The 14,776-nt window shown below is 38.1% G+C and overlaps 1 protein-coding gene across 2 annotated transcripts in view; it reads left to right on the forward strand.

Moving 5' to 3' along the window:
- MYOF (myoferlin) overlaps positions 1-14,776 on the forward strand; it is a 115,349-nt gene that overhangs the window by 45,420 nt on the left and 55,153 nt on the right. The window contains exons 8-17 of one of the 2 annotated variants that reach the window (XM_027819380.3): positions 1,588-1,650; positions 1,761-1,811; positions 3,830-3,860; positions 4,392-4,507; positions 5,567-5,693; positions 6,753-6,856; positions 8,333-8,401; positions 8,523-8,566; positions 9,496-9,578; positions 11,954-11,992. In XM_027819380.3, coding sequence (XP_027675181.2) covers positions 1,588-1,650; positions 1,761-1,811; positions 3,830-3,860; positions 4,392-4,507; positions 5,567-5,693; positions 6,753-6,856; positions 8,333-8,401; positions 8,523-8,566; positions 9,496-9,578; positions 11,954-11,992 — 727 coding nt within the window. The remainder of the gene's footprint in view (positions 1-1,587; positions 1,651-1,760; positions 1,812-3,829; positions 3,861-4,391; positions 4,508-5,566; positions 5,694-6,752; positions 6,857-8,332; positions 8,402-8,522; positions 8,567-9,495; positions 9,579-11,953; positions 11,993-14,776) is intronic. The other variant, XM_037904298.2, reaches the window with a different exon arrangement.

Below are 14,776 nucleotides of genomic sequence, written 5' to 3' on the forward strand. Positions count from 1 at the left end.
TAGAGGGATCTGGTTCATAATGAAGCACCCCCAATCTGCTTAACAAATAAGCATTTTCTAACATTTTTAAGGTAATTCTGGTTAATGTGTAATGTTAATTTATAAAAAAAAACCATTTCTTCACATCATAAAACTCATGCCACAATTGACACCATTTCTGGCAAGAATCAGGGGCCCAATCAACCTCCCTTTAAAGTGGATAGAAGCCATCCTTTGATACAGCTGATCATGTGAAATAACAATGACTTGGGTAGACCAATCACATGAATGGTTCTGTTCTTTTCTCTTACGGAGAAAAGACAGAGTGTGGTGCTGAGCAGTTGTTCATCTCTTGAGCTCAAAGTGGTGCTATTCTGTCACCCTTCCTGCTCAATGTGTATGTGAGGTTTTGCAGGAGACCGTGAGACAGTTTGGACTGTGATACAACCATATAGGGATAAGGTGCAGGTCTCTGTCTCTTCTTTAGTCAAACTTAGGTGATGTGGTCTCTTTGCCTGGGCTTGGATGAGAGTGAGTTGGGAGAGGTGTAGCTCAGAATATCTGGAAAGTAATTCAAACCATGGATGCAGGAGAGAATCTGTCCCACAGACTTTATATTGAGGGGGAAAGGCTGAATATAAGGCTGAGTATATGGAAGTATTTAGCATATGGAATCGACATAATTAGTATTAATGACATGAGTGGCATTCATTTTTGTTACTACATTGTAAGAGAATAGGGGCTAAGCTCTGGCTTCTTGCACTACTCTGATGCCACAAAGGAGCCAAGTCGATGGATTAACTAACCAGCTGAAAATTCTTCCAGCATGGTGGAATCCCCAGCTTCTTGTTCTACACCACACCTACCCTACTGCAGCCCCCAGCATAGCTGATACGGCAGCGGTGCACACAGTGTGTCTGGAATACTGGTGCATTCCATCCATCCCTGCCTGATGTATTGGTCACTTGTGAGCCATTACCAGCCAATGCAAATGGCACTGGGGTTTGAACCAACCCATGGCCAGCCTCAGCAGGCTACAGGTGGAGTACAGTCACTTCTTCGCATCATCCCCTGCCACTTGGGTAATATGCTGAGCAGAGCTTGGTTGTGCCTGCAGGTCAAGGCTGGTGTTTTTTGGTTAAGCATATTTTATAAATAAATAAATACAAATACTTCACAAAATCTGTGCTACCAAAATCAGTTTTATTTCCATGCAAATAACCATGAAATTCTTAGTGCATGAATCATCCTAGCTGGCACTAATTGGCATCCTTGTTGATAATTGCAGCAGAGAGGCTAAAGATTGATTGAATGCAGACTGAACCACTCCATCAGCTCTTGAAGAGGTTCCTCCAGGGCAAGGTTAAGACACATTAGCAGGTCAATGCCGGGGAAATGTGCAGTGCAACTGCCCGTGCTATACCTATTCTGTGGATAAACAGTGGATTTCACTTTTCAAGGCAGTGCTAAATTCACATGTAGAACATCCAAACAGGAAGTAGACTAAATATATATCAACAGATATATGCCTGACAAGCTACTTAAATACTGTATGTAGCTGCAAATCATGATGTTAATGTTCTAAATCAGTTTGTTTCATCTTAACAGATGTTCTTCTACAATGTTCACATGACCCCTTTAGAGCTGCTTGATGAAACAATAAGCATTCGGGTAAGGAAAAAAGGCGTATATTTGAAAAACTCACTGGATGCACATGACACTGTCCAACTAGTGCTGTATAAAGATTGGAAAGGGTTTCATTCATTTTTTTTCCCTTTTAGGTGTATGATTCTTATTCTTTACGAGCGGACTCTCTGATGGGAGAATTTAAGGTGCGTATAAAGTAGACTTCCACATTCTGCGTATGTAACCTGCACACCTTCTGGGTGTGGTGTTCTGTCCCATCTAGTGGCACCGAGACCACTTAGAGAGAGAGAGAGTTAAATGAGTATGGTCTCCAGCCTTAGATAAAAGCAATAAGCTCCAGTGGTCTCTGGTTCGATCCCACCCGCCGATGACTGGTGTCTGTCGGCGTTACAAGTGGGGGCTCACCCAAGATTTCAACTGGGAAGTCTCTGAAGCTCGGGACACACTTCCTCAGCTAGGGGAAGTATGTAACCCACATACTTCCTGGGTGTGGTGTTCTGTCCCATCTAGTGGTACCAAGACCACTTAGAGAGAGAGAATGAGTCTGCTCTACAGCCTTAGCTAACAGCGAGTTGGCTTTTACCTTATGTGGTAGAGGCTCATGCACTGAGGTCCCCGGTTCGATCCCGCCCGCTGACGACCAAGGTCTGTCGGCGTTACACCTACACTTAGGGGCTCAAAGGAAGATTAGAGGAATATGTAAAGCATCAGTTTTAAATGTATTACTAGATACTGTGTTTGAAAAGGGACAAAAACTTACCCTTATAATGTTTTGCTTTTAATGCTGGGAAGCATTTACTCTTACCAGTAGCTTTGGGACAGTCAGTCCTATTGTTTTGTTTGTTGACCATTGTCTGTGCCTGCTAGCACTGCAAAGCCAAGGCAGTTAAGAGAACTAACTCAATAAGGTCAAGGGGAGTTACTCCATATTGACACTGGTGTAATTAAATGCAAAATGCAAGTTAAGTTACCTGGTCTGTATAATAGATGTACCTTTCATGTACAATTAATATTTATAAAATTGTTTTCTACCTAACGCAATAGGACTATCTGTCCCAAAGCTACTGGTAAGAATCTGTATAGTCCAAGAAAGGAAAAATGAATTTCAGTCTTCAAAGGGTAAAACAACTGCTGTGGAAGGTCACTGTCAGTTGTACTGTATCACCCGGGTCTTGAAGGAGGAATTCAGAAAAATTGCCACTGGTTCACAACATTGTCATATATTGAATCATGAGATACAGAATCTCAAAATTACAGAGAAAGGTGTCCCTTTGTTTAAATAGGCTTGTGTAGTAACAGAGAGGCAGGAGGAATCTCCTCAGTTAGTGTAAATTGTCTTAACTCTCTTGAAATCAATGAAGCTATGACAATTTACAGTTGCTGAGGATCTGCCCCGGGAAGTGGGGATGCCTACCACAGGCGTTTGTACCCAAAACAAATGTAGAAAAAATGTCAAACAGTTGTAATTCGTACTGGTGAAAATCCACTCCTATAACTTCCACCAGGTCAATATTGGTAAGTACGGTATTTCACCTTTGCCAGTTGCATGCAGTAAATGCTAGTGGGGTAAATTAAATCAGCCTGCAGAACAGTTTAATGTATATGTCTATGTGTATATATATCCAGGTAGATAACTTCCTGGAATATTTTATTTAGGTAGAAAGGAAGGCTTTTCTAAATGAATGAATGTCTCCGTCATCTAGTCCTGCTGAGGTTGCATCTCCTCCCCCCACACAGTGGCACATTCTCCACCACCTTTCCAGAGGATCACTTAGCAGCATATTGTACAAATGAATCCCCTTCTCTTCCCTCTGTTCCCTTTCTAGCCCTGACAGGAGCATGCCACACAAGGCTTTTATTTTTCATAACACAGAAACAATGTAATAACAGTATGAAAAATTGAAGGGAATTAGGGCCTAACCCCTTACATAATTTCTAATTATAAGGGTAGGTAAGCACTGGAATGGGTTAGTAAGAAAGGTTGTGGAATCCCCTTCATTGGAGGTTTTAAATAGGTTAGACAAACACCCGTCAGGGATGGTCTAGGTACACTTGGTCCTGCTTCAGTGGGGATGAACTAGATGGCCTCTTGAGATCTCTTCCAGCCCTGCGTTTCTAAGATTCTGTGATTAAAGCCAAACACACATATTTGTGACTGTATTCTGCTACTTCTTAGGATATAATATTTTAATCTTTATTTCAGATTGACATTGGGTATGTTTATGATGAACCTGGTAAGTAACAATCTCCTCAAAGCCTGAGTTTCTTCTGCTTTTCCTTTGGCTTGAGATGCCCAATTAAACAGGCTGTGACTTTTAGCTGTGTTTCTGAAGTAGAAAAATATGCCTAAACACATATGGATGCAAAGTTAGTTGAGACAGAGACAGATGCTTCAGACCTGCAGCATCTTTATCAAAACCTGCATTTAGCTCTTCAGTAGTTCCCAAATGCGGTATAAGTAGCTTACATTTTTTTCACCCTGAAGATTTTAATTTTGGTATCATTAACTTAAAAACAAGAATTAAGTATCAAAAGTCATGCAAAAACATGGTGAGAGAATAGTTTCCCTTAGTATGCCACTCAACATTTTAACATTGTTGCACAGCTTGTTGGGGGCTGGACTTTTTAAAATCAGAAGGAATTGTTTTTAATAATTATGTTCAGGGTAGATTGTACTTTGGGACAATTGGCCTTGATTGTACGGCTTACGCTTCTACTTCTTCTGTGAAGGAGAAAGCTGATTTATCTATTTTGCTTTATTTCAGGCCATGCAGTCATGAGAAAATGGCTTCTTTTGAGTGACCCTGAAGATACAAATTCAGGAACTAAAGGCTATCTGAAAGTCAGCATGTTCGTCCTGGGGGCAGGAGATGAGCCACCAGTAGGTTTCCTTTGCAAATGTGTTCATCTTCTAGTCATGTCCCCAGAACCTTCTTTCTTATACACTACGTGCTTGGTACTGGTTAATTCACTTTGTGAGCATCGCCAGGAACTAAGGCCAAGATTTTCAAAATAACTAGGGATTTTTGAGTGCCTAACTCAAGGCACCTTAAAGGACCCTGATTTCCTGAAAATCAGGCCCCTCTGAGGTGTCTCAGGTTCAGCACCCAACATATTAGTTACTTTTTTAAAATCTTGACCTTAATTACATGGTACTAGCCAGAAAGAGCTAAAAATATAGAACCTCCTTACAATCTGTTTCTTTGTCTAACTACCTCTCCACTACTGCCTTCAGTCCGAATACTGCCATACCAGCTTTCACAGTCCGCTGTTAAAGCCTCTCTCTGGTGTTTTCTTGCTCCCATTGCTCCCTTCCCTCCCAGTAACCTGGTGTATCTCCAGTAGTGGCTCCCACTACTACCTTCCCCTTCTCTATCCTGGTGATGCTTGCAACAAGGATGATTGTGAGAATTTGACAGTTTCCTGTTTGTTTTCAAAGGGGACGTTGTAAATTCTCCCAAATTACTTCAGGAGTTGTACACAGTTTCCAGCCGCAGTAACATGCTTTGTCAGGAGATCTTGTGACTTTTAGTGGATTATACTTTTATAATCCACTAAAGGGTGTGAAAATTCCATACACTCACCTCTGCCCATGAGTGCAAAAAAGCACCAGAAACCTATAAATATCACATCTTCATGGTTTATGCTTATTATTTTAAAAATAGCTATATGGACTGCCTAGAAAAAAAGAGAGTGGTTGCTCCAATTTAATACTGATGAGGTTGAAACTGAAAATAACACATTTTAAGCAGAACAAATTTTTATGGTTTTATAATTTTATAAACCTTAGTTTGTAATGCAAATGCAGATAGATTTTAACTTGTGGGCGGACTAAAGGATGCTGCTATGACCAATTACCATATTATTATACATGACTGTTTAGCATATGATGCCTTTCTTATATATAGGTTGATAATATATACCAATGTATCTCCAACAGATGGAAAAAAGAGAGCGAGATAATGAAAGTGATGATGTGGAGAGTAATCTTTTACTGCCGGCTGGAATTGCACTTCGATGGGTCACCTTCCTTCTTAAAATCTACAGAGCCGAGGATATTCCCCAGAGTATATAGCTTCTTATTACTGGATTGTACAAGACTGCAATCGATAACTTGTAGAAATATCTGTTAACTGATTTAAAAAAAAATTCCCAGACATAAAACAAGCAACCATGTAGATTACCACATAGTTTGAGCCCATAATTCTGTGATGGTTTAAGCAGCCCATTTCTTTTTTCAATATTCAATCAAATCTATATAACTTTTGTAATGGGTAATACAATGTTATCATCTCAGATTAAGTGAAATTTTATTATAAATGGTGATGGTGTGTTGTTTGATCTACTGGTGTCCCTTTGTCCCTCAAACAGAGATTCGAGATGATAATTCAACTGAGTAGGAAGTCTGTATTTGAAATCCATCCTTTGATTCTGAGTTGTCTCTGTTTAATTGCTCTACACTTTCTCCAAACCCCAAGTCAAAGCTTGTTGAGACGAGTTCAAAACTCAACAGGTTAGACAAATTGTTCCTAAACAAAGTTATTAAAGCCCATCATTTTTTTCCAACTTATTCTAAATGCAAATGACACAAAATGAATACTATCAATAGATACTGGCTTCAACATTGGGAGAAGGGAAGCAGTCCCTGTGTGCAATACACAAAGTATTGTGCGTCCCTGGAAATTCATTATACCTTAGACATTTTTGGTAACAGAACGTGTCTGGCTTTTCTATTCAGTTCTTTCTCCTTCACTGCGCCCTTTTTATGTCTGGGATGACAAACAGGCCACCTTCAAGACTGCTGATCCACTGCTACTTGCTGGAGGGTATGAAAGGATTGCATAAACTCCTGTTTCCCAAGCTCTAGGCTAACATCAAAATTCACTGTGATCTTCTCAGGACCAAAATTTTAGAAGTTGCTTCTAAATCTCAATTATTTTTTCATTTCTAGCAGCAAATATTTATTTTTGAAAAATGAATACATACGGCAAGATTCTGACCTTAATTATGTCTATGCAACCGCAATGACTTAAGTAAGATTGCTAAGAAGTTACTGAGACCGAATTAGACCCATAATCTTCAAGAAAAGGGTTAAAGTTAATTTTTGCCTTATAATTTCTCCTTAGTGGATGATGCTTTTGCGCAGACTGTTAAGGAACTATTTGGAGGTGATGCAGACAAGAAAAACCTAGTAGATCCATTTGTGGAAGTTTGTTTTGCTGGAAAAAAGGTATTTGTCTGAGTTAATATTTAAAATCTTGCAAACTAGTCATATACTTGAAAACTGTATTCACACGTCTAAGTGTTTCTTAAGATGATTGAACTGTAGGTCCACAGTGCATTGTCAACAAGAGAAAATGACTTTCAGCATATCTAGTTCAACACTTTGTAAAACAGGAAGGAATAGGTGGAGCTAAAATCTAGGAGCGCACATGAAATATTAAAAATAAAGTCATGGGGAACTTCAGTTGATAGAAACTAAAGTTATTCATCTGCATAAGGGTTTACAGTACTGTAAGCATATTCAGTAGACTGAGGACATACCATAACATACCATAGAAAGGGTTTTTAAAGGTGTGCTAATGACTCTAAAAGAATGTATGACTAAGATGTAGGGGCTTGACCACTTCAGATTACCTGTTTATCGGGTGTTCCTGGTTGCTTTATATAACTGATTGTACAGTAAATCTAAGGGCATAGTTGCACGTTGCACATACACTAGTTTTTCATAATGACTTGCTTTCATTGCAAAACCAAACACCGACCCAAACATCAATTCCATGTTATTGTCAGCACTTAGATCACTGCTGGTTTTAGGCACCGGTGGTATAGACAGTTGCACACGATGCCACAGCAATGAGGCCTCTAATTGGCATCAACAAAATGGGAACCTGGTTGCCAATACAATACATCTTTCATCCAGTCCAACATGTAGACAAACCAAACATGAATTCACCAGGGCTGATCATCCCTTTTTGTTTATTTTCCTGCTGTCATTCAGTCATATCTGGGTGCCGCTGTGGTACTTTTTGGTGCCTGGAGGAGTTGATGAGCAGTTTTTTCTGTCAGTTAGAAGCTCCTAAGAACCCTGGTTTGGACAACGGTGGAATAGTTTTGCCTCTTGCATTTAGGTTGCATAAGCAGATCAGATCAGCAATAATTACCAACCTAAGCAGGACCGGCTCTAGGCACCAGCAAAGCAAGCATGTGCTTGGGGCGGCACAATTCCAGGGGCGGCATTCCGGCCATTCTTGGTTTTTTTTTTTCTGCTTGGGCAGTTGCGCTCTCGGTGCTTGGGGTGGCAAAAAACCTAGAGCCGGCCCTGAACCTAAGGCTAATGACTCACTAAATCATGGAAAACTTAATATTCACCAATTTATTTGAGCATAAGCTTTCGTGAGCTACAGCTCACTTCATCGGATGTAACTCACGAAAGCTTATGCTCAAATAAATTGGTTAGTCTGTAAGGTGCCACAGGTACTCCTTTTCTTTTTGCAAATACAGACTAACACAGCTGTTACTCTGAAACTTAATATTCACCATTAGCCACTGTAGGACCCTGTGATGGCATACCATTTGACCAGCCTGAATACAATTTATCCTAAATTGTGACTGGTTCCATGCTTTTTTGTCTGATTTTTGAGCTTGAGCTACTATAAAATCTGTTTCATTTGGGGTGTTCTTTGTTTTGTTTTGTTTTTTGCAGGTTTGCACAAATATAGTTGAGAAAAATGCTAATCCAGAATGGAATCAAGTTGTTCATCTTCAAATCAAGGTAAGCTTTCGTCTTGCTTCTCTAAATATCCACCATCAGTTTTGATTATTTTATTCAGAACATTTTTTTAAAATGTGAAAGATAAATAATGAATCATTTTATTTTCTCTACTTTTTTCCAGTTTCCCTCAATGTGTGAAAAAATAAGATTAACAGTTTTTGACTGGTGAGTTTTGATTCTTTTGTATAAAGTATTAGATAAAATAAAATTGTGTTGAGTGGAAAAAATCCTATTTCTGTATAATTCACAGGGTTTTGGAACCATAAGCCCTGATTCTGTAAAGCACTTAAGCAAATGCTTCATGAACAGTGATGCTTTCCTGAATTGGGGCCATAAATAGTATGGCATTGGCACACCATTGATTTCTGTGCATGAGATGGGTTAAAGAATACTTATAGAATAACTTTCTAATAAATTATTTTACAATTCTTCCCCATTATTTGACCAACTTGTAGAGATAGGTAAATAATTCACCAATATTTGCAAACATACATTGATTCCATATGTTTGTTTCCAAAATTTATATGACTATTTTTGTAATTATTTGCCTAACTCTAGTCAGCAATGTATATTATATTGATTACCATGACATTGGCTGATATTCAGTGTATCAAGCCTGTGTACAATTTTTGGACAAGTGGGCCAAACATTAATATGCTCAAGTTATAAGTTTTATTGTTCTTATTGTGGGCCTGATTGTGCCTGTTAGGCATAGTTCTAGGCTGGGGATGGAGCCACCCAACCCCCAGGGAGCGGAGCAGAATACCTCTTGGAGATCCAAGTGTACAGAGATTGCACATCTCTGGTTACTACACACCTTTATGGGTTGCAACTTACTTCCTCTAGCTGGACTGCCAGTTCTGAGACTGAAATTCTGCCTGGCCCTTGAACTCTGCAATGCTGGGAGCAGCTTCTTATGCTCTCCCCTCCTACTGCACAGCTATGTAAAAGTCAGACATCATCTGGTGTTTGTTATTAAAACATGCTAGGTGGTCTAAACATATATACCCTGTAAATACATTTAGCCATTTGTAGCTTGCCTCTATTTAGGATGACCATTGTTGCATTTAATTACAATCTTACATTTCATATAGGGATCGTCTTACAAAAAATGATGCAGTAGGAACAACGTATTTAAGTCTCTCCAAAATTGCTGCTTCTGGTGGAGAAGTAGAAGGTGAGTTATTCAGCTTACACATTTCAGCAAGTATTTTCTGTGTATTTAAGAGAAATGATGGGAGAGTGTAGGGAAGTTTGCTTTGCTGGAGTTCCCTGTGTTATACCAGTTCTGTGGCTTAAAGAAGATCTTCTGTTTTCAGTGCTTTCAAATTGGCCACTTTCCAGAACAGTAACTTTACTTTTTGAAAAATCGCATGGTACTGAAGTATTAATAATTAATTCACAAAATCTAAGAAAGTATTCTGTATATACTAGATAATTCAAAACTCAGTTTTCTGGTACATATAGAAAACTTTATTGAATATTTCAAACTCCATATAACTGTTAATTCTTCAGTTGATCTATAATCCAGAGTGCTATAGGATATTTTTAGTGAATTCAGCGTTTATGAAAGGGGCCAATTTGAAGTTCACTGTTTCAGAACCAGTATAGAATGGGGAGCCATAGCAAATGTGACCTTGCCCGCCATTTCTTTGCCACGCTGCCCAAACCTTTCTTTTGGAGAAACAGCCTGAAGTCAAGAGACGATTAGCCAGTCTTCCTGATGAGACTGCCTATAAGATGCCAATTGTGATGTGAACACCAGTCTGGTAAGAACTGGTCCAAGACCACCTCTCATTTCCCATATGCCACTGAACAGCGGTCAAATGGCAATGACTCTTGGTTACTACTCAGACCAGTGATCTAGAAGAGAGGGGTTCTATATCTCATTGCCTGAGCCTACCTAAACTGCAAATCATTGGATTCATTCAATAGTTTTCAATTAAATTATTTGTTTAAGTGGATCCAAGCATGTATCAAAGTTTTTCAGTCAATTGGTTCTGCTACTTATTGAGAAAACTAAAAAGCTGAACTGATGATGACTGCAAGAAAACTCTAGGTAGGCAAAGTTTCCATCCTCCTGAGATATTTTCTCTATTAGGGCTTGTGTGATCTGTGAACTTATTGAAATATTGCAAGAAAAATATACTTCAACAACATTTTTCTTCCCATAGATGGTTAAGAAAAGACAAAATTGAGATTTCCTTCCTGTTTCTGTTATGCTATACTTATAACTATTTCAGTGTAGTTTGTTTATTCCCATTAGTTACAATTATATTGTAATTTATTTTATTAATAATTTCTTTATCTACTCATAACATGTTTCTAACCTAATGATTGATGGATGTGTGTGTGTGTGTATATATACACACACACATACATACATACACAATTTCATCTTCTTATAGAAGGAGCCCATTTATTGGTGGGCCAACTCCTTGACAAGCATGGCGTTGTTTTGCCAGAAATACATGTTTAATTTTTGTCATAAAAGTTTTACAGCATATTAACTGTTCCCATAGAAGAGTTCACAGTAAATCATGCTTGATATTTATATAGCTGCCTAATATAACAAGTAAGGTGAGTTAGCCTGAAGGAAGCTGGCCCCAAATAATTTCCATCATTTGAATTCTGAATTAGTATTTTGCTCTGATATATGTAATGAAACATTCTTATAGTTGTCTAAGAAAAGCCCTGCTTGTCCATGAGTAAGCTACCAGGTAAGTAGTTTAAAAAACAAAACTACATTGGCCTCAATCCTGTAAAGACTTGAGCATGTATTTAACTTTATACACGTGAGTACACTGGTTTGAGAACTATTCATGTGCATAAAGTTTACATGTGTGCCAATCTTTGCAGCATCAGGGCCTATGAAGATTGTTCTGCCTTCTCCTCTGCGACAAAGTTACTTCATTTCTTCTGTGTTTCTGATTTGAAATCTGGGTGCTTAATTACTGGAAAAGTCTTGCTCAACATCTCTTCTGAAAATTGCTATTCCAGTGTCAGATCTTCAGTACAACATCCCAACTCTCCTCCCCTTGAGGTCAATGGCAACACTCCCACTGATTTCAAGGTGTGCAGAATTGGGTTCCAAAAGATCAACTGATTAGAACTAGAATCAACTAGAACTAGTCTAATCATTCCAATAAATGAAAGTATCCTAACATGTTCTAATCTGCAGCATGATTGTTTCCTTAAGTGAAAAGCTTTATGCAAAAAAAAAAAAATCTATTTGTATGATTTTAGTTTTTAAGATAGTAGTTAAAAGTATTTTAAATAAAAAATCTTATATGTGGCACTCAGACAGAGATGCTGGAACTCACAGACACCAAAATTGTATTTTGATGATAGCCCTGGGCATGTCTTTCTCTGTTTAGAATTCATAAAACTAGGGAAATACCACACTCCATTTTCTTCAAGCAGCAAAACTCCAGGCCACTCCAGAGTCACTTCAGCTTTGATTTAGTTTTAAAGCAGATTTCACTTTGATATGTTTAATTTTTAAGCTCTATAATTTCTTGTCATGTAACCTGTTGTCTTTTCATAATATAGAATTTTCATCTTCGGGAACTGGGGCTTCATCGTATGAAGGTTTATATCTTGGTCTTTAATTTGATTTTGCTATCCAGTGCCCAATCTGAGTAATACTGTCTCAAAGCAAAACCAAACTATTTTATAAACATTTAAAAAATATATTTAAAGGATACAATGTTACATTTGGAGACTATTAAGTATGACGTACTATTTAAATCAGTTTTGGCACTGGAATTGGTTTGAAAATATTCCTGTTTCGCTGATGTGTGGTGCTGCATTTTAGAGCTGAGCATGTAGTTGTTTCAGTTATTATGCACTCTGACAAATGGCTTGCAGTTTTTCAGTTAGTAATGAAAGGCTCAACTGTGTATGCTGCTGTAGAGCTCCCTGTAAATAATGAACTGCCTAAAAGATTTCACAACTCTTTTGCTTATGCTTAACTGGGTGGATAAATAGATCTGAAAAAGAAACCTGATTTACTCTAACTATGAACAAATTGGTCTTTGCGTTGTAACCTAGAGTTGTTTTTGGAAATCATTAAGTTAAAAGTTGCATTTATTTAATAGAAATAAATGCAGATTAAGTTTCAATGCAGTTGAAATGTAACTGAATGTTAATAAGTTTATCCACCCAAATGCTTTGCTTTCTTATCTCAGATCCAAAAGTGCAGCATGGCTTACTGAAAAATAGAATAATAGTGAATAAAAGCTGAAATCATTTTTATGAAGCATTGTCAAGCCTTTCTGATAATCAGCTCTTTAAACATACCATCTTTAAATGAAACAACATTGAGTTCTTTAGAAATGCGCTTCTGTTTGAATTTAGCAGCAACAGTATACAGCAGACCGATTAATTCAACATAGAAATCTATTTTTAGAAAGAAGGGGTTTTTTTTAGTATTATCCCTGTGTTTGCTTCTAATGTCAGAGGCAAGTGTTTCTGGGTCATTTAGCAGTGGAAGATGAGTTCAGTGGTATTCAGATGTAAAGCAGAAGAAACAGAGGAAAATTAAAACATTTAGGGTTGAACAAAAAGTTTCTACTCCATTGAAATTGCTCACCAAAAGTCTGGACAATCCTTAGCCCTGTGCACAGAGCTGAATTTTACCTACACTAAAGTTTTACGCTCCTTACATTCAATTTTAAAATATACCACATCCACAATTTTAACCAAAATTATGGTTGTAGAGTCATTCACTTTAGGAAACCAGGTTGCTTCATTTTCCCAAATCTAGATGATTAGTTTGTTGAAGCAAACTCATTTTAGCATGATATAGAATATATATAACTAAGGCCCTACTTGAATTGCAGGATGATTGTAAAAAATTTCAGCTGAGTTGCAGGCAAGCCATGGAAAATTGCGGAAAGGTAATAATGGACCTTATTATTTCCGGTAATAAAGTCCATTATTACTTTTCTGTGATTTTCTGCTGTCAAGGGACTGGGGCTGAGAGCAGAGGCTCCGGTTGTTGGCCTCCTGAGGCTGAGAGAAAGGGCTCCCATTGTCAGGGGCCCGGGGTAGAGAGCAGGGGCTCAGGGCTCCCATTGTCAGCTCCCACTGTCAAAATTGTGGTGGAAGCCTAATATTGCAGAATCTGCAATTTCCGCAATATTGCAAGTTAAGTAGAGCCTTATATATAAGTAATATACAAATCTCTACTGGACGGTGCATTTACCATTAATCTTTCCCAACAACATTATCCCTGTACATCTGCAACAATCAGGGAAAAGTCAATACTCAAATTAGATTATAGTAGTATTCCATCTTCAGGAAAGATGTAAATGTTGGACCAAATTCTGTCTTCAGATATACCTGTGCAACCTCAATGAACTCTGAGGACTTTATATGTAAGAAGAGCTGGGGCACTTAATACTTACCTACAATAAAAGGTCATCAGGCCAGTTCCAGATATTTTTTTCCATTAGTAAAATCATTTCAGTTCATATAAAGACCTATGACTGAATCTCTCTGTGGTCCAAACCCAACTAAGAAAGAAAAACAGCTACATAATCTGAGTGTAACATGAGCTGTCCAGATGAATATTAAAATGAAAAAGTATTTAGGAATCCTGTGGCCCCATCCACGCTCTGTAGTTTAGACATGAAAGAGTGTGAACCATTCAAAACTTTGACAAAATGGACAAAGTTTACTATCGTGGAAGCAGACAAAGCACAAGGCACAGAACCATTTTACATTCTGCAAAGCTGACACAACTGCATTTGTTTTGCCAGTAAGAAACATTGGGACATTCATATTCCCTTTTACTATCCAGCTAGCTTTACATATTGTTCAGTAGTCAGCAATCAATGAAAGACTTGTAGGATTTAGCCCTTTATCTTCACATTCTTCTGTCTTTATCCTAATGGTAAAGCCATCATTTTGTGCTTCAGATTGCCCAAAGTAGTTTCTGAAAAAACTGATAGGTGTTGATGAAAGACCTGGAGCCTATCTCTGATCTCATTTACTGCAGTATAGATGAGAAATACCTCCATTAAAGACAATGGAGATACAGCCGGGTAAAGCTGTAGAGAGCTCAGAATCATGCCCCTGATCTCAAGCACCATTCCAAATGTAGAGTATTTCTCTGCATGTATGGCTGATTTATTTCTAATTTTTCGTATTATTTATATGTTCATCTAACAATAACCTAAAAGCACTTTTAGGGGATATATTCAAATGTTGCATAAAGGCACAATTAACTCCTTTAAATCCAGAGCTAGAGAACAAAAGCCTGCTTCCCCTTACAACCATTTCAGTTTCCTCAGTATCCTGTTCTTTTCAATAAACTCAAGCCTGACTGTAATACATGCTGCAGTACATATGTACAAAACCAAATGGCAA

The sequence above is a fragment of the Chelonia mydas genome, chromosome 7 (genome assembly GCF_015237465.2).
Source record: "Chelonia mydas isolate rCheMyd1 chromosome 7, rCheMyd1.pri.v2, whole genome shotgun sequence".
NCBI lineage: Eukaryota > Metazoa > Chordata > Testudines > Cheloniidae > Chelonia > Chelonia mydas.